Source organism: Melanerpes formicivorus, unplaced genomic scaffold, assembly GCF_026170545.1.
Source record: "Melanerpes formicivorus ecotype bairdi unplaced genomic scaffold, bMelFor1.0.p_v2 SCAF_45, whole genome shotgun sequence".
NCBI lineage: Eukaryota > Metazoa > Chordata > Aves > Piciformes > Picidae > Melanerpes > Melanerpes formicivorus.
In genome coordinates this window covers 643,240-668,761 of record NW_027142397.1, presented here as the reverse complement: position 1 = coordinate 668,761, position 25,522 = coordinate 643,240, and the positions used below count along the sequence as shown (strand labels likewise).

The 25,522-nt window shown below is 63.0% G+C and overlaps 1 protein-coding gene across 3 annotated transcripts in view; it reads right to left on the bottom strand.

The window, feature by feature from the left end:
• Nucleotides 1-855: 855 nt before the first annotated feature.
• The window catches only part of WASF2 (WASP family member 2), a 34,689-nt gene continuing 10,022 nt past the window's right edge, over nt 856-25,522 (bottom strand). Inside the window, exons 1-9 of one of the 3 annotated variants that reach the window (XM_068159066.1) lie at nt 16,359-16,729; nt 15,510-15,663; nt 10,157-10,291; nt 9,547-9,700; nt 8,438-8,555; nt 8,069-8,199; nt 6,505-6,660; nt 5,566-6,086; nt 856-5,080 (exon numbers count right to left, since the gene is read on the bottom strand). In XM_068159066.1, coding sequence (XP_068015167.1) covers nt 4,923-5,080; nt 5,566-6,086; nt 6,505-6,660; nt 8,069-8,199; nt 8,438-8,555; nt 9,547-9,700; nt 10,157-10,291; nt 15,510-15,639 — 1,503 coding nt within the window. In that variant the 5' untranslated portion in view covers nt 15,640-15,663; nt 16,359-16,729 and the 3' untranslated portion in view covers nt 856-4,922. Of the gene's footprint in view, nt 5,081-5,565; nt 6,087-6,504; nt 6,661-8,068; nt 8,200-8,437; nt 8,556-9,546; nt 9,701-10,156; nt 10,292-10,752; nt 10,977-15,509; nt 15,664-16,358; nt 16,730-25,522 lie in introns of those variants that run through there. The other 2 variants (XM_068159065.1, XM_068159067.1) reach the window with 2 other exon arrangements.

Here is a 25,522-nt window from a genome sequence, read left to right as displayed (position 1 = left end):
CAGGACACCCAGCACCAGCGAGCACGGCAGCTCCAGACGTCCCTCCTTCCCCTGCCCTCCGCGCCCCAGCACGACTGAAGGGCTTTGCTTGTTCCGAAGCTGGCAAGGCCAATTAATCTAATGAGGTTCTGCAGCCAGGGACCATTGTCAGCCAGGAAAGGCAGAGCGCTGCGGAGGTGCCTCCTGCAAGCCAAGGGAATTTGGCAGAGCAAAGCTGGTGGTAAAAAGCAGGGCTGAGGAAGCAGCAGGGACAGAGCTTTGTGCTGCTCTCCACCGACCAGCGAGACAAAAGCAGACAGGCGGGCGGCAGAGCACCTGAGAGCAGGGCCGGCAGCCACCGCGGCTGCGGCTGGGCAGAGTCACTGCAGAAGGGACCTTGAGCAGCTGAAATGGAGGCGCAAAACCCAAGCAGCCCAAGCCAAGCCAAGCTGAGCAGCGGCAGCCCCCTCACAGCCCAGCTGCGGCGGTTCTGCTCCTGCGAAATGGAGCTCAGGCTCATTCTGTATGGCAGGGAGCGAGCAGGAGGCTGCGGGCTCCTCCCAGATGGTGCTGGCACCCACCACAGGCAGCACTGGCGACCACCACCCAGGGCCCCCAACCCACCCTGGCGTGGCTGTGTTGGTACTGAAGAGGCTGCGGTTCGTGAGGGAGCCGCTGGCTTTCCTCAGCCCTCTGCAGACAGGACCCAGCCCGGGCTCCCCCAGCAGGACAGGAGGGGTGGCCAGCACCTGGCCGTGCTCCCAGGCAGAGAAGTGACACAGAGCAGCCCCAGCAGCCCCTGTGCCCGGGAGCAGCCAAGTTTCCACAGGGGAAGGACCACAGCCCCCACCCCCAGTAAGAGAGGCAGACAGCAGCTGGCTAGAAAGGTTTTATCAACTTTTACAAAAGGATCCCAAAAAGGCTTCTCTTCTTTTTTCCTTTTTACATGTACATTACAAAAAAATCATGTTTGCAGCTGGGGATTTCCCTCCAGGGGTTGCTGAGCTGAGCCTAACACAGACACAGCGGCAGGGAAGCCTGGCTGGAGGCAGCAGCCAGCAGGGGAAGGCACCGCGGCCGCTGCCCGGGCCGGGTCCGGGCTCGGCTGCCCCCCGCAGCGGCTGCCCCCCGCAGCGGCTGCCCCCGGGGCAGCAGGGCCTGGCCGGCAGCGTTTGGCTCTGCAGGGCTAAGGCGACCGAACAACTCCACAGTGCTCTGCCCAGGACGTTGCTTGGTCGGGTTTGGGTCTTGGGGTTTCTGCCCCACAAGTAGAGTTTCAGTGCTGACACTGCTTTGGTCTGGGGTAATCCCCGCTCCGAGAGTTCCCATCAAGCATCTCCCATCCCACCCCAGCCTGGTGGGGTCCTGGGAGGGCACTTCCCACCCCCTCTTCTGCTCAGCAAGAACCCCCCGAAGATCTGAGTGGAATAATTACTCTTATAAATATATTTATATGGTGTAGGCAAATAAGGCACTGAGGAGGGTTAGAGCTCGTCTAAGGCTAGGAGAGTCTAGAATCAGGAAGGAAAAGGAGTTAGTTTCTGAAATGAATTAAAATGAGCGTTAATACAGGAATAAAAACAATCAGAGCCACTTCCCACTTCAAGGCTTTGTTTCAAAAGGAAGAAGAAAGCATCCCCCCACCCCCCAAAAAAAATCCACCAGCAAGGAAACCTGCAGCTGCCCCACACCCGGCCCAGCCAGCTCCTCCCTGCTGGAAGCCCTCAAGGGCAGCTCCTTCCGTGAGAGGCACCTCAAACAAGTTCAGGGATTGAGAAAGCCCAGACGGGAACAGCTCCTGCCCCTGACGCCAGCTTCCAGCCAGCTGGGACCTCCGGCAGCCCCTTCCCTCGATCTGCTCTGCTGCTCTGGGTCTGATAAGGAGAGAACGCAGTGAAGGTCACCGGCTGCGCATGGAGGCTCCAGGCGGAGCCCGGGGAGCCGGGACGAAGCTTTTCCCCTGTGAGCACGGCCTGGGAAGGGGCCGGAGAGGCAGAGCAGCAGCCGAGCACCGCGGGGAGGGCACCAGGACGATGCTCACCGGGAGCGCGGCGCCGGCCGGGGGCAGGCAGAGGAGACCTGCCCCAGCCTGCGCCTCCGGGAGGGGTGAAACGGCTGCGTCCGCAGGGACAGGGCTGGGGGGGCATGGGAAGCTGGGGGCTCCTCCCAGAGCTGGCCCCCAGCTGCCGGCTCCTGCTTTTTTGGCTGGCCTGCCCAGCACCGTGAGGGAGGGTGAGGATGAAGAAGCTAACGCGAGATGACAAAGGCGGCAGAGGGAGCCCAGCGCTGGCCCCCGGGCTCCGTGGGGCAGCGGCCCCGCAGTTACAGCGCAGCTGCTGTCTTGCAAAGGTTGTTTTTGGCACCTCTCCCCTTCCCCTGCGGAGCTTACTTGGTGGCCCAGCGCTCTGTGATCTTGCAAGGCTGCTCAGAGGCTGCCTTAGCCCAGCTGTGCCTGGACCATCCCCACGCCAGGCTCAAACCAAAGGCAAATCCCCACCCGGCCTCCCCTACCTGCCCAGCCCTGCTGTTTGAGATCGAGGAACTCCCATTCGCCCCTCGGGGTGGGAGTTTGGAAGCAGGGGGTGGTTCCAGCAGGCTTGCAGGGACAAAGCAGCGTCCCTCCCATTGCCTCTGGAGCTGGAGAGGCAGCCCGAGGAGCCGACCCCACCCGTGGCCGTGCCAGCCCAGCTCGCCCACACAGCAGCCTTGTGCAACAGGCCAGCGCGGCCCCGCCGCCCGCAGGGCCCTGCCCGACAGCCCCCAGCCCCTGGGGAGCAGGGAGTGTGGCACTTGGCTGCACTTCACACACAGCACCACTGCAGCTCTCCTCTCCCAGCCTCGCTAAGGCAGTTTAGAACGAGCCCAGGTTTGGCACGGGGGAGCTCCTGGCCCCACGCTGCCAGCGCAGCTTAGCCCCCAGCTCCCTCTTCCCCAGGAAGCTGTGTCCCAGGGAAGCCAGAGGAGGATGCTCAGAGGAAGAGCAGCAAAACAAGCAGCAGTGCTTCTCCCCAGCCTCCCCTCCCCAGCTTGCAGCAGTAATCAGTTTGCATTTCCAAGTCCCTCCACTGCACGCTGCCTGCCTGGCACTCCAGGGGTTTGTTCCCTCTCCACAGCCTGGGCCTGGCACGGCTCAGATGCTCCTGGCCCGTGGGGATGCCTCCCTGGCTGTGCCCTTTGCATCCAGGGGATCTGCAGACAAAGTCTGATGCTGTGGCAGGGCAGTGACTCTCTCAGCTTGATCTGCACCCCAGCAAAGCTCATCCCCATCCTCCAGCCACCATCTGCCCTGCCCAGCCTTAGAGATGTGCAGGCAGGCAGGCAGGCAAGGAGCCCATGAGAGCTCCATGGCACACACTGGAGCCATCAATCAACACCCAAGAAGGATTTTCAGCAAGCTGGCAGCCTGGGGCTGGGCCTGGCACTCCAGGTATCAGCAACATCATTAAGCAGGGCAAGGCAGAGGAGAAGGAACAGGCACAGGCTGGCACACCTCACACTGGGCAAGGCAAAACAAAAAGGGTTGCAGAGTTGGTTGTAAGCAGAGGTGCAGCTGGTCCCACTCCACAGCTGCTGCACCCAGGGTCTCCCAAGGGCTCTGCAATCATTTTCTGGCATGACCCTGCCTGAGCCATGCTCAAATGCCAGCACACAGCTGGAGCAGGGCATTTGCTTGCAGACTGCCCAGGTGTGCTTATGGCCTATGAAGGGCACAGAAGCCAGGCACAAAGCCCAGGGCAGCCAGTTCAAGGTCACCACTTGCTCTCCAGGGCTGCAGTGAGCAGCTCAGGAATTCCCAGGGTGAGTGACAAGCAGAAACGTCTTCTGCAAATTAACTAATGAATGCTAATGAGCAAAGGATGGGAAACAAGGTAGAGCAGGGCTGATGTAACCCATAGGCAACTCAGCTCACATGAGGTGCTCCTAGGCACATGAAGAAGGCAGCAGAGCTCCTGCCAGCATTTGCTGCTCCTCAAGGCCCTCTGTGGTCAGCCCACTGCACAAAGCACCTCCCAAACCAACTGCAGCATTGCCCTGAACAGGCCAGAGAAGCTGCCAAGAGCCTGGGGTTCAGAGGAGCCCTCCCCACACCACCTCCTTGCTTGAGGCACTTGTGCCCTGCCCTGCTTCAAGCACTCTCCCAGCAGGCAGAAGTCAGCACAGCAGAGCTCCAGCACACACAGAGGGAGCTCAGTGGGGTCATGGCTCTGCTGTCCCACACGTGGGAAGCAATTGTGTGCCCAAACTTTTGCACCCCCTTTGTGCAAGTCTCTTTCTGTGAGGCAGCCCAGGGAGAGGATTTGGGGAAGGTGAAGGCAGCTCTTGAAGCAAACCCTGCCCCTCCTCACCCTGCACCCAGTGCCCTCTGCACCCCCAGGCCGGGAGGCGCAGCCCAGGCAGCGCGGTCTGCAAATAATACTAAGGGGCAGGAATTGTGCACTGCTGCCTTAACCTGCTCCTGTGTCAGTGGGGTGCAGCAGAGGAGTGACATTTAAAGGCCATTTTCTTGCAGCACTCCCAGTATGCACTGGGAAGGGCGGGCCACGGGAGCAGCTGGCTGCGGGTGCGAGGAGCAGGGCAGCTGGAGGTGTCCTTCATCCGCGCCGCCACCACATCATCCATCTTGACTCCCTCAGGGGCAGGGCTGCTGTGTGCTCTGCCTGCTGGCACCAAGGACCCGGAGGCTTAGAGCTCTCTTTCCAACAGCAGACCCTTACAGCCCCTCCAGCTACCCCCAACCCCACACCCGCGGCGTCCGTGAGGAGCGCCCAGAGTCCTGCCACGGCCGGGGGGGAGGCCGAGGGCAGATCTGCTGCTGGTCGTCTGAACCCCCTTGGCACATCTTTGGTTACGGGGTGGAAAAGGGAAGTGGTGGAAGGTTTGGCCACCTGATTCTTTAAGGTGTTAAGGCAGGAGAGGAGGGGAAGCAGGGGGTGGAAGCCTGGCTAATCCGACCACTCGTCCTCATCGAACTCCGAGGAGTCGTCCTCCGAGTCGCTGTACTCCACGGCGATGCGGCGCGACAGGATGGTGGCCACGTCGTTGCCCACAACGTCCCTCTTCTCCTGCTCCCTCTGCTCCTCCACCTTGCGCAGCTGGAAGCCTGTTGGGCAGAAGGGGAGGGAGGGGATGGTGCAGAAAGCTTTGGTCACGCCGAGATCCCCCAGGCAGCCATCCCTGGAAGCGATCCTCTGAGCTCGGCAGCCTGGGCGCTGCCGGCCGGCACTGGACACGCCGTGGGCTGATGCTGATGGTGAGTGACAGCCCAGACAGGCTGGGTGGGCAGGTGGGATGGGAAGGGAATGGTTTCTGTGCTCCTCTGAGGGGTTACTTCCACTGCCCTTTCATCCACTCACGGAGCCGGAGCACACCAACCCCAATGCTGCCATGGCCTAAGGAGCAGGGGCAGGCACAAAACCTCCTGAGGCTGCCATCAGAGTGGGCAGGCAAGGAGGGACCACACAGGGTGGGTCTCAAGAGCGAGGCAGTGACAGCACTGCTCGCGAGGTGGCTCCCAAGGGCTCACACTTGGACACTGTGGGGTCCTCCAGAAGCAAGGAAGAAGCTGGCAGAGAAGCCAAAGCTTACCTTGGCGAATGGCTGAGAGCAGATCGCTCCTGGCATCGCTAACCGCAGGCAGGGATGACTTGGGCTTGGAGGCAGAGGTGTCCAAGGGTGGAGGAGGAGGTGGAGGACCATCCAGGCCACCAGAAGACAGAGGTGGTGGCCCAGGGGGAGGTGGTGGTGGTGGGGGAGGTGGCACATTGCCCCCAGGCAGCTGTGGCAGCGCAGCTGGCAGCACACTGTTGTACTCGGCTGCTGGGGGGGGTGGCGGCGGCGGGGGGGCAGCAAACTCGGGGTGAGGAGGGAAAGAAGGGGGGGAGGGGGGAGGGGGGGTTCCTGGGGATGGGAAGCCCACGGGAGGTGGTGGAGGAGGGATGTTTCCCATCAGTGGTGGTGGTGGAGGCGGTGCTGGAGGGGGAGCAAAGCCAGGCCTGGCTGCGGAGGGGGAGCCGATGGGGGGAGCCGGCGGCGGGTGGCTGGGGCTGACCAGGCTGGATCGCTTGGGGCCTCCGGACCCAGAACCTCTTTGGTTGTCTGCAGGATAGCTGTGGAGGCAGAGGGGAGGGGGAAGGCTGTTAGCTGGGAGGCCAGAGCGGGCTGCAGAACCTCAGTGCTAATGCAGGTCATGTGTCAGCCCAGACACAGAGTCCCAGCTCTAGCTGCCGCTGCCAGCAGCCCTCGCGCCTCGGGCTGAGCTTCCTCCCAGCCCTTTCCTCTGGCCTGCACCACCCAAGCCCTCTGTGTCCCTAAGCTCTGGAGTGCTGGCAGTGGTTGGGATTTAGGGAGCAGTGCCTCAGGGACAGGGGTCCCTGTCTGCAGCTGCACCTCCCCTCCAGACAGCAGCGTTCTGCTTCCCATCCAGCACCCGGCAGGAAGTTGTGCTGAACTGTCCCAGCCTGTCTCTTGTCATCCTTTTACACCACCTCCCACTGCTGGGTGACAGAAGGGATGCTGTAGGCTTACCTAAATTCCACCGGGGGTGGAGGCAGGCTGTCATCTGGGAAGGAGGGAGGTGGTGGCACAATGGAGTCAGCCTGCGGCGGGGGGGGGTAGCAGCTCCCGTCCACGCTCTCGCTGGAGCCGATGCTGCCGTTCTGATAGACCATGGCAGGAGGGTACCTGGGGGACAGCAGCGCCACAGCTGCACTCCAGCACGACAAGGCAGTGTCTAAGGCTCAGTTCCCCCTTTGCCTGCAAGAGCTTTGCCTGCTGGAGGGGCTACAGCCACCCAACAGCTCTGGTGGCATCCAAGTGCCATGGATCAGCCTCCAAGACCCCAGGGGTTGGGAGGGACCTCCAGAGCTCACCCAGCCCAAGCCCCTGCCACAGCAGGGTCACCCAGGGCAGGTCACACAGGAACACATCCAGGTGGGGTTGGAAAGTCTCCAGAGGAGTAGACTCCACAACCTCTCTGGGCAGCCTGCTCCAGGCCTCCAGCAGCCTCACACCAGAGAAGTTTCTCCTCCTGTTCAGTTGGAACCTGCTGGGTTCCAGTTTGTGCCCCTTGCCCCTGGTCCTGTCCCTGGGCACCACTGCAATGTTTCTTACCATTAACAGCACAGAAAGGACCTTTAGCAGGTTGTGTTTTGACCAGTGGGATCTGAAGGACTCCCACACACCAGTGGCCAGAAAAGAAAAGCTGCTGCAAGATGCCCAAAGCCAAAGCCACAGAAGCAGCACAAAGAACCTAAGAATGCCAACAGTGATGCCAGGACAAGGAAGGATCCACAGCTGGCACAGGACTGCAGGGGAAATCACCCTCACACCACTTCCATGAGCTTCCTTCACTGTGGGGTGCTGCAACCTCCCCATTCTGGGGGGCTCTGGACCTCACAAGTCCAAATGCATGAAGCTGCTTCCAAGAGGAGAGAGGAGCAGGAGGCTGGTGCTGCTGTGCTGCTCCATCCCTCTGCTAGGCACCAGACCTGCTCCTATCAAACCCAAGGCAGCGGTTATTTTTAGCTGGAGAGTGTGATTTGAAGAGAGATTTGTCTTGTGTGAGAGGAAGCTGCGAGGAGAGCAGCTGAGCAGGGGCATTGTGGGGAGCTCAGGCTGCCTCCAGCCTGCCTGGTGTCAGAAGTTAAATGAATTCCCAAGCCAGAGGCACTGCAGCCAGCTCTGGAGCTTGGAGCACCGGGACGGGGCAGCCCCCGCTTGGAGCTCAGGCTGCGGAGAGCCTTTGGTGAGCCGGAGGAAAGCAAACCACACAACGGCAGCCAGGTGCCAGCCAGGTGCCACCCTGCTCTGCAGCAGGAGGCACCCAGGCTGCCTGCAATGGGAGGGCATCACCACAGGGTTGGGAGCCAAAGCTCTCAACACTTTCTGTGCCCACAAGCCAGGCAGGCTGAGAGCAGACTTGCTGGCAAAGCTGTTCCTGCCACCCTGCTGGAGCTGCGCAGCTCCCTGCGGTGTTCGGCAGCTCTGGGAGCAGCAGCAGGCTCCCTCTGCAGAAGCTGAGCAGCAGAGCATGGAGCAGGGGGAGCTGCATCCCAGTCACCCCCTGCCCAGGGACCCCAGCCCAGCTTACCCAGCAGGGCCATGCTTGTCCTTGGACTCCACAAACTCCTGCCCCATTTTCAGCTTCTCCCACTCCTCCTTGCGGGTTTTGATCTTCCGTGGGTTGACGTTGCCCCGGTTGGGGTTCTCCTTCTTCTCTTTCTAGGGCAGGCAGAAACCAAACTCAAATCTTATTTGACTTTGCTGTAACCTCCCTGGGAAAGCCTGCAGGGGGTTGGCCAAGATGACCTTGGAGGGTCCCTCCCAACCCAGGGCAATCTGTGAAGCTGCAGAGGATTTAAGAGAGCAAACCTGAATTTGGAGCCCAGGATTCGTTACCACTTCCCCCTCCTGCTCCTCCCCAAGTGCCTCTGCAGGCAGACAGCTCCCAGCCCCTCACCCTGTGCTTCCTCTTCTCCTTCATAATATCCTTGGTGTCCTGAAGCATTTTCTCCTTCCAAAGGTCAAAGAAATACGAAGGATCTGTGTAGAATTTAAGAGCCTCTTTGCCATCGTCCCTAGAACAGGAAGAAAACAACAGGCAAGGCCCAAGTCAGGTTTGAAGCTGAAGGAAAACACAAAGCACAAGCAGGTGGCAGTCTGAAGTCTGCAGCAAGGTCAGATGCTGCTCTCACCTCTCTCCCCCAGGCCAGCAGCAGTGCAGCCACAGCCTCACTCCCCCTGGCTCTCCACCTGCCAGCACTTCGGCCTCACACACTCAGCACCACTCAGCACCTCACCCTGCAGCTGCTCTGAGCCGTGGCCAGGGAGCAGCAGGGCTCTCACTTCAGCTCCTGCCTGTGTGCTGTGTTTGGGGTGTGAAAAGCTTCCCCCCCAGCTCAGGAACCCTAAATCAGAGCAGCAGTGTCCTTGAAGCTCCTGAGCTGACACACACACAGCCACAGCCTCTGCTCCTGCTTTGCAGTGCAGCTGCGTCTGGCAGCAGCCAGCTGCCTCCAGCTATCTGTAATTACTTTTACCTGCTCAGGAGATATTTATGGATGTGGGCTCAGCCTCTGGATCCTGACCCCCTTTACTCCTACCTCCTGTGAGATGAAATCTGAGCAGGGTTGCTCAGGAGAAGTGGCTGCAGAGCCAGAGGAGGTCACATCAGATGTCTCAGACCAGGCAGAGGAGGCCACAGAAAGCATCTCCAGGAGCCTGCTGTGGCCACCTGGGTGACAGCCCCTTCCAGCTGCACACTCTGCAGGCTGTGCTAAGCCTTTCTGGAGAGGAGCCACAGGGCTGCAGAGAGGCACAACAGCAATGCATCATCTGCACAACAGCCACTACCTTCCTGCAGGGCTGGCCAAGCGCTGCCCCGGGGCAGGCCCACAAGTGGCAGCAGTTAACCAAATCTGTCAGCCCAAGCTCCAGGCCTGGAGGCTTCCTGGCAGCAAATGGCTACTCCAACACAGCACAGGATGGGAAGGGACCTCCTCAGCAGGCTGGAGGATGAGCTGCTCCTCCCCATGGCAACAAGGGGCCAGGAAGGTGTTGCAGCCATACCTGTAAGGTGAGAGAATGTTGAGGGGTGGAGGAGTGTTGCAGGTCCTGTAGGTTTCAAGAACAGGCACGGGGAGAGAATCTCTGTCAAAGAGCTTCTGGTCCTGAGTAGTGGAGCTTTTGAAGGCCTTCCTGGTGTTAATGCCTTGCAAGGAGACTGCAAGAAAGAGGAGAGAGCAAGTGAAGAGCAGCCTGACCCAGGCCAGTGACACTGAGGATCAAGCAGTGAACATCTGACTCCAGTTGGAGTTCTTGGCATGCTCAGCACATCTTCAGGCCAGGTTCCCTTTCCCACAGCTCCCCTGGGAAGCCCAGCAGATCTCAAATGGTGCTGTGCCAAGATCCACTGCTGCAGACATGGCTCTCCTCTGAGAGCTGCTGATGTGCTTCTGAGCCCCTCTGACCGAGGCCCAAGCCACCAGACTGCTGCAGAGGGAATTTGCACCCGGAGAGAGGCTAAGGAGCAGCCTGGGCTCGTGCTGTCCACACCTCCTAGCCCAGGGGATGAGGTCCCAACAGCAGGGACAGTGCTGGGCTTCTCTCATGGCCAGGAACCAACCACTCTGACTCAAATTAGAACCTCCCCTGCAGGGTCTGTGCTGCACTCCATTACCTTCCTCCTCTTTGGGGTCCAGCTGAGTGACTTTGACCTGCAGGCGGTCGACCCTCTCGACCAGGACGCTGACCCGGGAGGCAAAGGTGCTGGCCTGGGTGAACAGCCCTCCAAAGATGTCCTCTGCAAATTTACCTGCAAGGGCAGAGGGGCCAAGTTACCCTGCTGGCAGCAGACTCGGCCTCCCAGCTGCTTCTGCTGAAGAAAGGAGGAATGGACAGACCAAGAGTGCCAGGGCTGAACACCCAGGAGGGAAAGGCTCTGTTCCACCCACACCTGGCAGCCCCGAGGCATGGCCAAGCCATCAGAAGCCACCGAGCCCCTTTCAAGTCATTGTTAAAGCAAGGCAGCAAAAGAGGGCTGCCAGCACGGTGCTGCTCTGGAGCTGGCTGGCTCTGGAGGCCCTTTCAGATCTGCTCTGCTCATGAGACAAGCAAATGCAGTCAGCTCTGGGCTGCTCTGGAGAATCTCAAAGGCTGCAGTCTCCAGCAGGCTGCCTCCAGGGTAACTGCAGATGTTTACAAGCTCTGGAAGCAGAGAGCAGAGCCAGTCCCTGGTCGGGAGGCTGAGCTGTCCCCGCAGCCACAGGCAGTGACCTCTCGGCTCCTTCAGGTGGCAGTGTCTGAGAAATTGACTCATTCCCGGCGATTCCAACTCAAATCCAACCGGGAACTCCTCAGGCGGGAGCCTGCTTGGGCTGCTGGGACACACAGCGCCGCGGCACAGCCCAGGGGCCTGGGGCAGGAGCTCTGCCCCCCCTGCAAGCCCGGCAGAGCTCTGCCCCCCCTGCAAGCCCAGCAGAGCTCTGCCCCCCCTGCAAGCCCGGCAGAGCTCTGCCCCCCCCTGCAAGCCCAACAGAGCTCTGCCCCCCCTGCAAGCCCAGCAGAGCTCTGCCCCCCCTGCAAGCCCAACAGAGCTCTGCCCCCCCTGCAAGCCCAACAGAGCTCTGCCCCCCCTGCAAGCCCGGCAGAGCTCTGCCCCCCCCTGCAAGCCCGGCAGAGCTCTGCCCCCCCTGCAAGCCCAACAGAGCTCTGCCCCCCCCTGCAAGCCCGGCACAGCTCTGCCCCCCCCTGCAAGCCCGGCAGAGCTCTGCCCCCCCTGCAAGCCCAACAGAGCTCTGCCCCCCCTGCAAGCTCGGCAGACCTCTGCCCCCCCTGCAAGCCCAACAGAGCTCTAACCCCCCTGCAAGCCCGGCACAGCTCTGCCCCCCCTGCAAGCCCGGCAGAGCTCTGCCCCCCCTGCAAGCCCAACAGAGCTCTGCCCCCCCTGCAAGCCCAACAGAGCTCTGCCCCCCCCTGCAAGCCCGGCAGACCTCTGCCCCCCCTGCAAGCCCAACAGAGCTCTGCCCCCCCTGCAAGCCCGGCAGAGCTCTAACCCCCCTGCAAGCCCAACAGAGCTCTGCCCCCCCTGCAAGCCCAACAGAGCTCTGCCCCCCCTGCAAGCCCGGCAGAGCTCTGCCCCCCCTGCAAGCCCAGCAGAGCTCTGCCCCCCCTGCAAGCCCGGCACAGCTCTGCCCCCCCTGCAAGCCCAGCAGAGCTCTGCCCCCCCTGCAAGCCCAACAGAGCTCTGCCCCCCCCTGCAAGCTCGGCACAGCTCTGCCCCCCCTGCAAGCCCAACAGAGCTCTGCCCCCCCTGCAAGCCCGGCAGAGCTCTGCCCCCCCCTGCAAGCCCAACAGAGCTCTGCCCCCCCTGCAAGCCCAACAGAGCTCTGCCCCCCCTGCAAGCCCGGCACAGCTCTGCCCCCCCTGCAAGCCCAGCAGAGCTCTGCCCCCCCTGCAAGACCGGCAGAGCTCTGCCCTCCCCATCTGCAACCAGAGATGGCCACAGGCACACAGAGAGGGGAGAACTGGAAGGAACCCAAGAGCTCACAATGAGTCCTGCTCTCAGGCATGGCCTCAGACAGGGAGCCCAAACCACTGCCCCGACCCGGGCAGACCTGGCACTGAGAGCAGCCCCAGCCCCCTGCCCCCCCCGCTGGAAACGTTTCCAGCCAGGGCTGCTCCCAGGGCGCCCTCCGGGTTTGAGGAGCAGCAGCATCTGGTCAGCAGCGTGCTCTGGAATCTGTTACTCCTCAGGATCTGCTCTGACATCCAGGGAAGGGTAACCAGCTCCACCAGGGCTGTCTGCAGTGAGTCACAGCAGGAGCCCCTCCGGCAGGCAGCCCCCAGCCCAGCTGCACAGCCCCCCCCCGGCTCCCTGCCCCCCGGCTCCCTGCCCCCCGGCTCCCTGCCCCCCTCCCGCGCTCTGCTCCTTGCACTGCCGAGCACGGGGACGCAGCCAGGTTAAACATCAACCTCCTCCACCTCTCTGGGGGCACTGCCAGCTTGAAGTGTTTGTAGAAAGCAAAGGCTGGACCTTAACTTCAGCTGACCTCCTCCCAGACAGTGCAGACTCCACGCAGGCTCCAGGAGTGAGCCCAGGCACAGCTCTCAGACTCACAGGAGGGATTTTTGCTCCTGGAGACTTCAGGGCCAAGCAGCATTTGCTGTAACCAGGCTGCAAGGAGGACTTCCCATGCTCAACACCAGCCCAAGACAAACACCTCCCAGCAGCAGTTCCACAGAGAAAAGCTGGGGTTTGGTTTGTGCCTAGGCCTCAGTTTGTGCTTCCAGAACTGGAAGGAGCTGCTGGATCTGAGCAGGAGCTGCAACGAGCAGCAGGGGAAAAGCAGCCCCTGGGAGTGCAGTGCTGAGGAGGATGCTTCAGGTATGACATAATCCCTGAAGAGCATTGCACACCCTGGTCTGGGAGCACCAGGGAATGGGTTTGGCTGGAGGAGCCCTCTGAGATCATCCAGTCCAGCACCAGCCCAGCCCCACCATGGCCCCCAAACCATGGCCCCGAGTGCCACGGCCGTGCCCTCCTTGAACACCTCCAGGCGTGGGCACTCCACCACCTCCCTGGGCAGCCTCTGCCAGGCCCTGACCACTCTGGCAGGAAGGAAATTTTTCCTAATCTCCAACCTAACCCTCCCCTGGCACAAGTCCAGGCCATTTCCTTTTGTCTTATCACCTACAGGACGGAGAAGAGCCCAACCCCCCCCCGGCTCCAGCCTCCTCTCAGGAGGTTGTGAAGAGCCAGAAGGTTTCCCCTCATCCTCTCCTCCAGACTACAACACCCCAGTCCCTTCAGCTGCTCCTCATGCAGCAGGAGGGCTGAAGGCACCACGGCAGATTTCAGGCCACAGGCCATGCCAGGTGCTGCCCTGGGGGGGTTAGGGCTGGCTGTGTGCAACTGCCTCTGCAGAGCTATCAGCCAGCACCTCCCAGAGCCTCCTGCTCCCTGCAGGCCTCTCCAGGGGGTAAGGCAGAGATTCATTTTTTGCCTTAGTCCCTCTGGCTGCCAAAGTGCAGCTCCCAGTCAGGATCCTCCCTGTGCTGGGCTGGCAGGAGGACAGGCAGCCCTGATTCCCTGACTCCTTCTGTCTTTAGCTGGGGCCCCTCCGCAGCACAGCCGGAGGCGCAGGAGCCTCGACCCAGCGCTCCCAGCTGCAGGCCTGACGAAGGGGAAGCTCGCTGCAGCCTCCACGTGTGACAAGATTTATCTTTGCATCCTTGTAAGGAGGCTGTGGTGCAGCAGGCATGGCTGATCATTCACCTGACAGGGCTGTCACAGCCTACTGAAGCTGCTGCCCGGCCCTGCTCGGTGAGCCGGGAAGGAGGGAGGGGAGGGGGGCAGGAGCTGGGTGGTCTGGGTGTGAGGAGCTGCAGCAGTGAAGTCTGACTGGGGCTGCAGACCCCAGGGAAGGGGCTGAGGGGGGGTGCTCAGCATTCCCTCCCCACCTCTCCTGAGCTTCCCCTGCAGCAACCTGCTGCAGGTGCCTGGCCCTGGGCCCTGCAGCATCGCCCAGCCAGGCTCCCAGGGCACCCTGCCCACCGCCAGGCCAGGCTGCAGCTTGCCCGGCTGCAGCTTGCCAGGCTGCAGCTTGCCCTCCAGCACGCTGCCCTCTGCAGCAAGGCAGGAGCAGAGGAGCTTGGAATATGTGAGGTGAGGAGAGGAGGTGCAAAGCTGAAGGCTCTCACCAGGGCTGTGCCACACCAACCCACTGTGTGCCTTTGGCCTGGGATTAGCTTCCTCTGCAGCAGGGATTTGCAGCTTTGCTGCCTTCTTCCTCATCATTTCACACACACAAGGTGGATTTTACTCACACTCCACAACCATCTTGGCTACAAGACCTAACAAATGAGCACTGGTGGCCAGCTGAACGTGAGCAGAGAGCCTGCTCTTGCCTGTGCAGTGACATTTCTGCAGCCCACCAGAATGTGACAGCAGCTGGCAGCAAACACAGGCCCAGCTCTCAGCCATGGTCTGCACCCAAGCCTGCCCTTGGAAAGGGAGAAGGGCTTGGTGGAAGATGAGGGCCTTGCTTTGCAGAGCTTGCAGACACCACAGAGAAGCTAAACAATACATTGATTTGATGATCAAAGTCTGGCTTCAAGGGCAGAGGTGGCTAAGCAGCATGCAGAGCATTTCAGCAGGGAGAGGAGGCAGCCTGGGCAGACCTGAAGGCAACCTGCAGGAAGGCTGCAGAGGGATTTGTCATGAGGTGTCTGAGCCAGGCCAAGGGGGAATGGTTTGAACCTGAGGCAGAGCAGGGTCAGACTGGAGCTGAGGAAGATGTTCTTCAGTACCAGGGTGCTGAGACTGTGGCACAGACTGCCCAGGGAGGCTGTGGCTCCCCCAAGGCTGGATGAGGCCTCAAGCAACCAAGTCTGGCTGAGAGGTGTCCCTCTCCACGGCAGGGGGTTGCAGCAGATGCTCTCTGAGGTCTATTCCAGCCTGAGCCATTCTCTGACTCCATGACCACAATTAGCTTTGTTTCCCCAACACCACCCAGCCCCTTGCTTTCCCCCCAGCCATCACCAGGATGGTGCCCTGCCCACCAGGGAGCTGAGCCAGGCAGCACCAGCACAGCTCACACAGCTCCAACCCCCCCAGTGCCCACTGGGCACCTGAGGTCTCCCAGTGCCAGCAGCAGGCTGCTGTGTGTGCTTTAGTTACCTCATCAGGGAGCAGCCCCCAGGCAGGCTCCAGCCAGCCCAGCTCCCTTCAGCGAGCAGAGCCTCTGCCACCACCTCCTGCCTGCTCCCACTTTACAGCCCTGGGCTGTGCTGCTCCATCCTTCCCCATCTGCAGCTCCACTGCAGCCTCTCACACAGGCACAGCCACCCCCCCAGCACCCCCTCCCCACTCTCTCTTCCGAGCAGGCCCAGGGATGTGAAGCCAGCGTCGGCTTTCTTCAGGAGAGCATTTTAGCATTACCCAGGGAAGGCAGATGGGGGAGAAGTAGGCACAGGAGAGCAAAGGAGGGAGCTAAATAAAGAGCAGGAGCGGCTCCAGGGGCAGCACTCACTCAGGCTGCCCAGCTGTCGGATGACATTTGCCAGGGTGATGTTGGTCATGCATTCCAGCTCGCTGGGCACGCTGGGCAGCGGCTGCCGGCACAGGTGCCTGGGCTCGATGTTCCTCGTCACCAGCGGCATGGTGGCCCCGCTGCAGGCTCAGCCCTGCGGTGGAAAACAAGCGGGGCAGACAGGAAAGGATTACTCGGGCGGGGCCGGGCTCGGCGGGGGCCGCGCTGGGCTCCCTGCCCCCGCAGCCTCCCCCTGCCCCCGCTGGGCTCCCTGCCCCCGCTGGGCTCCCTGCCCCCGCAGCCTCCCCCTGCCCCCGCTGGGCTCCCTGCCCCCCGCTGGGCTCCCTGCCCCCGCAGCCTCCCCCTGCCCCCGCTGGGCTCCCTGCCCCCGCTGGGCTCCCTGCCCCCGCAGCCTCCCCCTGCCCCTGCTGGGCTCCCTGCCCCTGCAGCCTCCCCCTGCCCCCGCAGCCTCCCCCTGCCCCCCCGCAGCCTCCCCCTGCCCCCGCTGGGCTCCCTGCCCCCGCTGGGCTCCCTGCCCCCGCAGTCTCCCCCTGCCCCCGCTGGGCTCCCTGCCCCTGCAGCCTCCCCCTGCCCCTGCAGCCTCCCCCTGCCCCCGCAGCCTCCCCCTGCCCCTGCAGCCTCCCCCTGCCCCTGCAGCCTCCCCCTGCCCCCGCAGCCTCCCCCTGCCCCTGCAGCCTCCCCCTGCCCCCGCAGCCTCCCCCTGCCCCTGCAGCCTCCCCCTGCCCCCCGCAGCCTCCCACCGCCCCCTCCCCACCGCCCTGCCACAAACGAGGTCCTGCTGCGCTGGGACCCCCGGGGCCCTGCCAGCCCGGGGGGGCAGCTCCACACCTTCCCCCAGGCAGAGGTGCTGCTGGCCTCACAAATCACTGAACGTTAGGGGTTGGGAGGGAGCTCCAGGGACCGCCGGGGTCCAACCCCCTGCCAGAGCAGGGTCACGGCGGCCCTGCTGCCCCTGCTGCCCACCAGGCTCCTGCCTCCCCGGCAGCTCTTCCCCGGCAGCGCTCCAGTCCCGCAGGCTTGAGGAGCAAGCAGGGGGAGCGGAGGTGCTGAGAGCACAACCCAGCAGCCCCCTCCCAGCAGCCCGCAGCAGCGGGCAGGGCTCTGCTGGAACAACAGGAAGGGCTTGCAGCTGACCAGGAAACTTTCTGGTGCCTGCTCCTTATCCTGCAGGCTGCAGCCCTCCTCCCCTGGGAAAGCCCCGGGGCCAGGCTGACACTGGGCCATTGTTTCCCCGCGGCCAGTGGGAGGCTGAGGGGGCTGCAGGGGCTGCAGGGGCTGCAGGGGCTGCAGGAGCAGAGAGTGCTGGGGGAGCAGTCAGGGCTGCTCCGGGCAGGACAAACTTCCAGCTGGGGACACAAACAACTGGAGGGGGGCAGCGGCAGGCCCGGGGGGGCACAGCTCTCCTGAGTGCAGCACAGGGCCTCCGGCTGCCACAGCTGCCCCTGCCGGCAGGCTGAGACCCCGGAGCCACCCAGGGCTCCCCCCCAGCTCCAGGGGAGAGGAGCAGAGCCGGGCAGGGAGCAGCAGCACGACACAGGCCTGAGGTGTCTCAGGCTGAGTGCAGGCAGACACAGCCCAACTTCTTGATTAATTTAGAAGGGGAAAGAATCACTTTTCTAGGTCAGCTGAGGAAGAGCCCAGAGAGGCAGGCAGCTCCCATGTGAGAGGCATGCTGGGGCAGGGGGTAAAAATAAACCAGGAAGCCAACAGCTCAGGGAAGATGGCTTCCTGTCACCACCACCAAAGCCCACAGCCATCCAAAATCAGCTGTTTGCTCTTGACTTTGAGCCACCCTTTGATAGTCTCTGTGGCAGCTGGCAGCTTATCTTCGAGGTCCAGGAGTCCTTCCTGGATGCTTTTCTGTCAGGGTGTGCAGAGGAAGGAGTGGGCATTATCCCTCCTAATTACCTCACCAGCCAGAGCTTTGAATTGCTAAACCTGACCCATCGAGGCAGAGGGGTTCAAGAGCTGCAGCACACCAGGGCCGGAGGAGAGCTCCCAGACAAGCAGCTGCAGGTTGCCATTTTGCAGTGCCTCTGTGCCAGGAGTTCCACCTGCCTGTCCCCGGGCAAGGACAGAGCCCCCCGACCCCTGCCCCTGCAAGAGGGCAGCCAGACCTGGAAGGGAGCCGGCAGGGGCAGCATCCAAACAAACAGGAGCAGGAACTCTCCAAGGACTGGAGGCTGTGCTGCTCTCCCCTGTGCCCAGGCTCTGCAGCAGCCGTGGGGAGCTGCTCAGGGTGAGCCGGGGCCGGACTCTGACCTTCGCTCCCAGCGCCCCGTGCCGCATCGATCGCGGCCCCAGCCCTACAACCTTCTGTCAGCTTCAGTGCTTTATGCCAGACCAACTTCCCCAGCTCCCCCCAGACTGCAGTCTGCACCACCACCAAGCAGCTCTCATAAACAAGGCAGCATTTGCAGGCTGCCTGCATCCAGCCTCTCGCCCAGGCGTCCCCAGGGCTCGGCCGGGGAGCGCTCGGAGGGGTCTGCAGAGCCGGGGTGGACGCAGCCCAGCCCCCAAAGCCAGCCTGGGACCCCCCCAAGGAGCAGGACAGACAGAAGGAAAGCAGCACGAGGGGAAACAAGGCTGTGAGGGTCAGGAGATGCCAGTGTGCTTATCCCAGAGGCACTGGGTGTGCCAGGCTGGAGAGGTGCAGGTGGTAGAGGCAGGCAGAGAAGGGAGCGGTGCCCCAAACACCCCCAAACAAACAAAGGCTTCCAGGGCTGGCCGTGCACAGCCCTTCCCTACAGTGCTTTCTAAACACCAGGGGAGACAAAAGCAAGCAGCAGTGGGGAAAGTTGCCTTTGTTTTGGCACAAACAGAGCAGTGGTCCAGCAGCCCTCCAGTGTGGAGCTGCTCTGGTGCAAGGCAGCAGATAAGGGCAAAGCAAAACACTCCCTCCACAGCCTGGCTCATTCCAGCAGCCACCCCCTCCCTGCCAGCACAGCCACACTCCACTGCAGATCCAAGAGTTTCACCCTCCTGATGGCTACGACAGCCCCTGGCCCCCCTTGCCCCTCCTCAGGCTCTGCTCCTGCCCCAGGCTGCTCCTCAGAGCCAGCAGCAGCAGCAGCCCAGCTGCAGGGAGGCATTAACCCTGCAGAGCAAGGAGGGGAGGACAGGACGGGCTGTGGGCAGCCTCCCTGCCAGCAGCCTCCCTGCCAGCAGCCTCCCTGCCAGCAGCCTCCCTGCCAGCAGCCTCCCTGCCAGCAGCCTCCCTGCCAGCAGCCTCTGGGGCAGGAGGGCTTTTGAAGGAAGATTTCCTCTCCTCTGAGCAGAAGCACAAGGAGCTTCGAGGCTCCTGATGTTTTTGAAGGGTGGAGGCAGGGAGAGGCAATCTGGCAGCCAGGAGAGCCCAGTGCCAGCAGCAGCGAAGGAAGGGCAGCGGAGGGCCTCGCCTGGCTGCCGGCTTGCCGTGCCAGGGGGCTGCCGAGGGTGGCTTCAGAGATAACAGCTAATGGGCTCCCGCAAACCCCCGCCTCAGGAGGGGTGGGACAAAGATTAATAGGCTGGACTGGAAAAGCAGTGGTGTCTTTGGGAAGCAGCAGTCAGCAGGGGCAGACAGCGGGCTGGGGAAGGGACGGGGTGTGAGAGCGGGGAGAGGAGGAACAGAAACCTGGGCGGCAGCACAAGGCACAGAGCTGGGGGCAGGGCGAAGAGGCAAGAAAGGAGTCGAGGAAGGGACAAGACCTAAGAAACCCTTCCAGGAAGCTCTTTTATTCTTTAAGAGAGTCATTAAGGAGCCGATTGACAGCGTGCTACCAGCCAGGGCCATCCAGAGCTGCTTTGCTCTCGGCGCTCGGGGCACGGCAGCACAGCAGCTTCCCACCCCAGCCAGCCGGGCCGGGCTCAGGCATTAGTCACTGTCACGGAACCACCACACGGCAGACGTTAGGACTAAATCCTGCTGCTCAGAACCGAGTTCAGTGAATTGTGAAGCCCCAGAACATCCTTCTAGTTCGGGCAGGGAGCAGCACTTCCACCTGCTCCAGCTGAAGATCAGGTCTGCTCAGCAGAGGAGCTCGGGGGGCACCTGCTGGGTGGAAGGAGCTGGAGGGCAGGGACGTGGGGGGCACAGAGGGCTGCCCCAAGCCCCAGTGGAACGGCAGGAGGGGGAGTGCTGACAGCACACTGCCCACAAGAGACTTCTGACGAATGTGGGAACAGAAAGAGGCAGCAAGGTGGAGCAGAGGGGGAGCTGTGAGCAGGGAGGGGATCCCTGCTGCTGGGGAGCCGCAGGCAGGGGAAGGGGAAGGGGAAGGGGAAGGGGAAGGGGAAGGGGAAGGGGAAGGGGAAGGGGAAGGGGAAGGGGAAGGGGAAGGGGAAGGGGAAGGGGAAGGGGAAGGGGAAGGGGAAGGGGAAGGGGAAGGGGAAGGGGAAGGCTCTCACGGGGCAGCGGCACAGGGGCTGCTGCAGCCCCGGCCTCGGCTCAGCCTCCCAAGCACCACACTTGACACCTCCCTCGACACCAGAGGGAAGGGCTTCGCTTCTGGCAACAGAGGACTGTGCTCTCCCGGGTCAATCAGAAGCTTCCTACCTGCTCACAGCAAGCATCTCCTGCAGCCTCCAAGTCACAGCTTGACTCAGGAGGCTCCAAGCCCTGTTATGACAGCAGTGACTAAGAGCCAAACCATCCCAACAGCTCAGCTTTGCCCTGCGGCTCTCTCCCCCTCGCCTGCCCCACCTCCAGCCGGCCACTGCCAGGATTCCTCATGTGCCCTCTCCCAAAATGCTTACAGAGGCACTGCTGAAGCCCCAGCCTGCTCCCCAGCCCTGCACCAGCCCAGCAAAGCTTTGCTGAGCAGGACAAAAGCCCTGGAAGCAGAGCTCACCACTCCTACATTCCTCAAGAGCCTCAGCCACAGCTGGCATCTTCTGCAGCATTCACACAACCAAAGAACCCTTGGGGAAAGGCCCTGTGAGCTCCTCCAGTCCAACCACTCTCCAACCCTGCCAAGGCTGGGGCTACCCCATGGCCCTCAGCACCTCTTGGAAACCCCTCCAGGGATGGGGATTCAACCCCCCCCGGGCAGCCTGGGAGAACAGACCAACTCCCACCTGGCTCCAGCCCCTCAGAGAGCCAGAAGCTCTCCCCTCAGCCTCCTTTTCCTCTGATTTCCTCCCAGGGAGCAGGGTCCAAGGGCAGCGCTGATCCAGCACCTCGCTCCCTCCACAAGCAGCTCTCCCCCTGCGGCTGCGCTGCCCCAGCCCCTAGCAGTGCCCTCTGCACCCTTGGGGCACTGGGGAGCAAGCATGGCCAGTGAAGGGAGGACCCCCCCAGCTGGCAGTGTTTGCCTCTTGGATCCCAGCTCCTCTGAGCAAGGCTGGAGGTGGAGGGGAGGGAGGCTGTGGTGCTCTGGGGTCTGTCATCAGGCAGCCATCGACCGCTCTCCCCGGGGGCTCTGCTCGCTCGGGGCCCCCAGGCCGGCATTAGCTGCAGGCTCAGCTGGGCTGCTCCGGGGCCGAGCTCCCAGTCCACAGACCCTGTGCACAAAGCTCAGCCTATCGACTGGCTTTAATAAATTGGGTTGGCACAGCCGGATTGGGATAACAGGGGAGAGAGCCTTTGATCCCAGGTGTTGGGAAGCAGTGCAGGGGCCTGGCAGGAGGCGAGGATTGGCCTCCCGACGGCAGCAGCAGCTCGCAGCAAGCACACAGCTTGGAGCCGAGCAGCAGGCAGCCCTGCAGAGCCAGAGAGGAGCCAGCCCGGGAGGAGCCAGCCCGGGAGGAGCCAGCCCGGGGGCTCTGCAGAGCAGGCAGGGGGAGTGACAAGGTGCTGCTGAGGGGAAGACAGGCAGGGCCAGGAGGGGAGCCCTGCCGACACCAGAGCCCCCTCAGAGACCTTCCAGTGCCCTGGCAAGGTCCTGCTCACTGCCACCTGACCGCTTGGCCTGGCATCGCTGGGAGCCCCCCGGGTAATTCCCCGCTGGATGTGGCACAAACTTAGCCCAAGGACCATCTGCAAGGCAGCCTGAGCCCGGCAGAGCTCGTCTGCCAGTGCCTGGTGGAGCAGAGAGGGTTTGGGGAAGGGGAGGGAGACGAGGCCTGATTTTCAAGTAGGCTGGGGGGGACCAATCACCCTGCCCCCAGCAGGGCCCCCCAAATCCTCTGCCTGGCCACAACCAAGCAGAATAGGCAAGGAGATGAAGCCTTCAGCTCAGAGCCTCGGAGGGCAGCCTCGGGGAGGGCCCGTTGGGGGATTAGGCACAGCAGCAGGTTTGGGGATGAGGGAGAAAGGAGATAATCAGATCTGAAATTCCCATCAGTGTGAAATGAGACTGAGCTCAGGAGCTTGCCAGCACAGCCTGACTGTTCCCTCTAATGTCTGTGACAACTCTGCCTCACATCTCAAGCTTCTCTCAGCAGTAACTACTCCCCCATGTCGCTGTGATGGCCAGGAAGAGACCGGCTTTATGCAACCCCAAAGGCAAGCAGCAGCCCCCCCGGGCTGGGGAGGGAATCAAGGCCAAGCTCAGCAGAAGGCTCTGCCCAGCGCTCAGGGCCATAGCCAGGCTCACAATGCAGCCCCAGCCAAGGGGGATGCAGCAGTCAGAAAAGCCCCAGCAGGCAGTGCCAGCTGCTGCCCCACACTGCTGTGTGCCCAGAGAGAGCCCCAGCAGGCAGTGCCAGCTGCTGCCCCCACACTGCTGTGTGCCCACAGCCCCAGCAGGCAGTGCCAGCTGCTGCCCCACACTGCTGTGTGCCCAGAGAGAGCCCCAGCAGGCAGTGCCAGCTGCTGCCCCACACTGCTGTGTGCCCACAGCCCCAGCAGGCAGTGCCAGCTGCTGCCCCACACTGCTGTGTGCCCAGAGAGAGCCCCAGCAGGCAGTGCCAGCTGCTGCCCCACACTGCTGCATGCCCACAGCCCCAGCAGGCAATGCTGCAGCCCTGCAGTGCCAGCTGCTGCCCCACACTGCTGTGTGCCCAGAGAGAGCCCCAGCAGGCAGTGCCAGCTGCTGCCCCACACTGCTGCATGCCCACAGCCCCAGCAGGCAGTGCCAGCTGCTGCCTCACACTGCTGCATGCCCACAGCCCCAGCAGGCAGTGCTGCAGCCCTGCAGTGCCAGCTGCTGCCCCACACTGCTGCCCCACACTGCTGCATGCTGCCAGCTGCAGGCAGCACCCCGGCCCCAGCAGCAGCTCAGGGCTCATCTGTCAGCAAGGGCCCAGCCTGCCAGCAGCTGGGCAGCAGGCAGCCCCGGGGGGCAGCTGCAGGGCTGCTTCCTCTCACAGAGAGCTCATTCTCCCCAGAAGCCAGGGGGGACATGAAGAGAGACCCCCAGGCACTGGGGCAAATGCCACCCCCAGTCTCTTAGCAGTGGCCAAAAGCACAGGGTGACAGAATGGTTTGGGTTGGAAGGGACATCCCCAGCTAGGGCAGGCTGCTCAGAACCCCACCAGGCCTGGCACCTCCCTGGGCAGCCTGTTCCAGTGTCCCAGCACCCTCACAGGAAAGGATTCCCTCCTCATGCCCACCCTGAATGCCCCTGCTCCAGTTCAAAGCACCAGCTCCCCTCCTGGCACTCCCAGCCCTGGTGAGCTCTCCTGGAGCCCCTCAGGTACTGGAAGGTTGCTCCAAGGTCTCCCTGGAGCTTTCTCCTCCCCAGGCTGAGCAGCCCCAGCTCAGCCTGTGCAGGAGAGGTGCTCCAGCCCTCCAACCCTTTTGTGACCTCCTCTGGACACAGCACTGCCCAGGTCTGAGTGAGAATTTGGCTCTTCCTTCTCAAGCTGGGGAGGGCAAGGCTGTGCTCACCCACCAGCCCAGGGGCTCTCCTGAAGCCTGCAGGAGAAGGCAGCTGCCCAGAGCCCAGTGGAGAGCTGGGCTGGCAAGGCTCTGCAGGAGCCATGCTGGGCACTTCCACTGCCAGCTCTGCCAGCAGGCAGCCTCAGCCCTGCTCCTGCAGCGTGCTGTGGAGTCCTTGAGAGCACAAAGAGCCAGCACTCCCCTCCTGCAGCACAGCCACTCTGCCTGCTCTCTCCTCTGCCTTTTTCCACCCCCCCAGCCTGCTGGCTCTGACAAATGCAAAGGAGGCTCCAAAAGCCATTTTCTGGGTGGGTTTTGATTGTGTGTGTCTGGCTCCTGCATGATCATCATCACTTACTGCCCTCGAGGGGATTGCACAGGTGTGCTGACAATTTGGCTCTTCCTTTGCAACTTTTGTTACCAGCTCTGCTGAAGAGGATCTCGCAGGGATGAACACCGGGCTGCAGAGGGGCTGCCCTCGGGCAGAGGGGCTGCAGAGGGGCTGCTCTCGGGCAGAGGGGCTGCAGAGGGGCTGCTCTCGGGCAGAGGGGCTGCAGAGGGGCTGCAGAGGGGCTGCTCTCCTGCAGAGGGGCTGCAGAGGGGCTGCTCTCCTGCAGAGGGGCTGCTCTCGGGCAGAGGGGCTGCTCCCGGGCAGAGGGGCTGCTCTCGGGCAGAGGGGCTGCTCCCGGGCAGAGGGGCTGCTCCCGGGCAGAGGGGCTGCTCTCGGGCAGAGGGGCTGCAGAGGGGCTGCTCCCGGGCAGAGGGGCTGCAGAGGGGCTGCTCTCGGGCAGAGGGGCTGCAGAGGGGCTGCTCTCGGGCAGAGGGGCTGCAGGGGGGCTGCTCTCGGGCAGAGGGGCTGCAGAGGGGCTGCTCTCCTGCAGAGGGGCTGCTCTCGGGCAGAGGGGCTGCTCCCGGGCAGAGGGGCTGCTCCCGGGCAGGGGGGCTGCTCTCGGGCAGAGGGGCTGCAGAGGGGCTGCAGAGGGGCTGCAGAGGGGCTGCAGAGGGGCTGCAGAGGGGCTGCTCCCAGGCAGAGGGGCTGCAGAGGGGCTGCCCTCGGGCAGGGGGGCTGCTCTCGGGCAGGGGGGCTGCTCTCGGGCAGGGGGGCTGCAGAGGGGCTGCAGAGGGGCTGCTCCCGGGCAGAGGGGCTGCAGAGGGGCTGCCCTCGGGCAGGGGGGCTGCAGAGGGGCTGCAGAGGGGCTGCTCTCGGGCAGGGGGGCTGCAGAGGGGCTGCAGAGGGGCTGCTCCCGGGCAGAGGGGCTGCAGAGGGGCTGCCCTCGGGCAGGGGGGCTGCTCTCGGGCAGGGGGGCTGCTCTCCTGCAGGGGGGGCTGCTCTCGGGCAGGGGGGCTGCTCCCGGGCAGAGGGGCTGCAGAGGGGCTGCCCTCGGGCAGAGGGGCTGCAGAGGGGCTGCTCTCCTGCAGGGGGGCTGCCTGGGAGCAGGAGCCCAGCTGGGGGGGAGGCTGGGGGTGTCACCCAGAGGGAACATCCAGCTGCTGCAGAGCAAGCACCCCGGCCGCCCCCAGGCCGCCTGAGGAACCTTTGGCCTCGCTGCGCAGCGGCAGAAGTTAAACAAAGGAGGGCAGCTGCTGCTCCCCCAGCGCCGGCACGGCACGGCACGGCACGGCACGGCACGGCCCGGCCCGGGAGGGGCAGGCGAGCTGTCAGAGGGATTTGATTCTCCCAATACAGAGCTATTGATTGCACAGGAATTGCAGCTCCAAAGCAGAGAGGCTTCAAGGTCCTTGCCGTGAGGATCTCCATCAGGAGGCAGAGCTCCTCCGGCGCCAGCTGAGCTCTGGCTTTGCTGCTTCCTAGGAAACAGCAGCAGCAGAGGAGCAGTCTGCTCAGCTCTGAGTGCTGTGGGCAAGGATACAGCGGCAGTGGCAGCACAGAGCCCTCAGCCAACAGGTACCTGTGTGCCCAGGAGCACGGCCACAGAGTCCTTTGGGTTGGAAGAGACCTTTCAGCTCACCCAGCACTGCCAGGGCACCACCCCCCCACAGCCTCAGCACCACAGCTCCAGGGCTTTGAACCCCCCCCGGGGATGGGGGCAGCCTGGGGCAGGCCTGGACAACCCTGCTGGGGAAGAGATTGTTCCTCATGGCCAACCCAAACCTCCCCTGGTACAACTCAAGGCCATTTCCTCTCCTCCTGTCCCTTGTTCCTTGGGAGCAGAGCCCAACCCCCCCTGGCTCCAAGCTCCTTTCAGGAGGTGGTGAACCAGAAGCCTTCTTTCCTCCAAGCTAAACG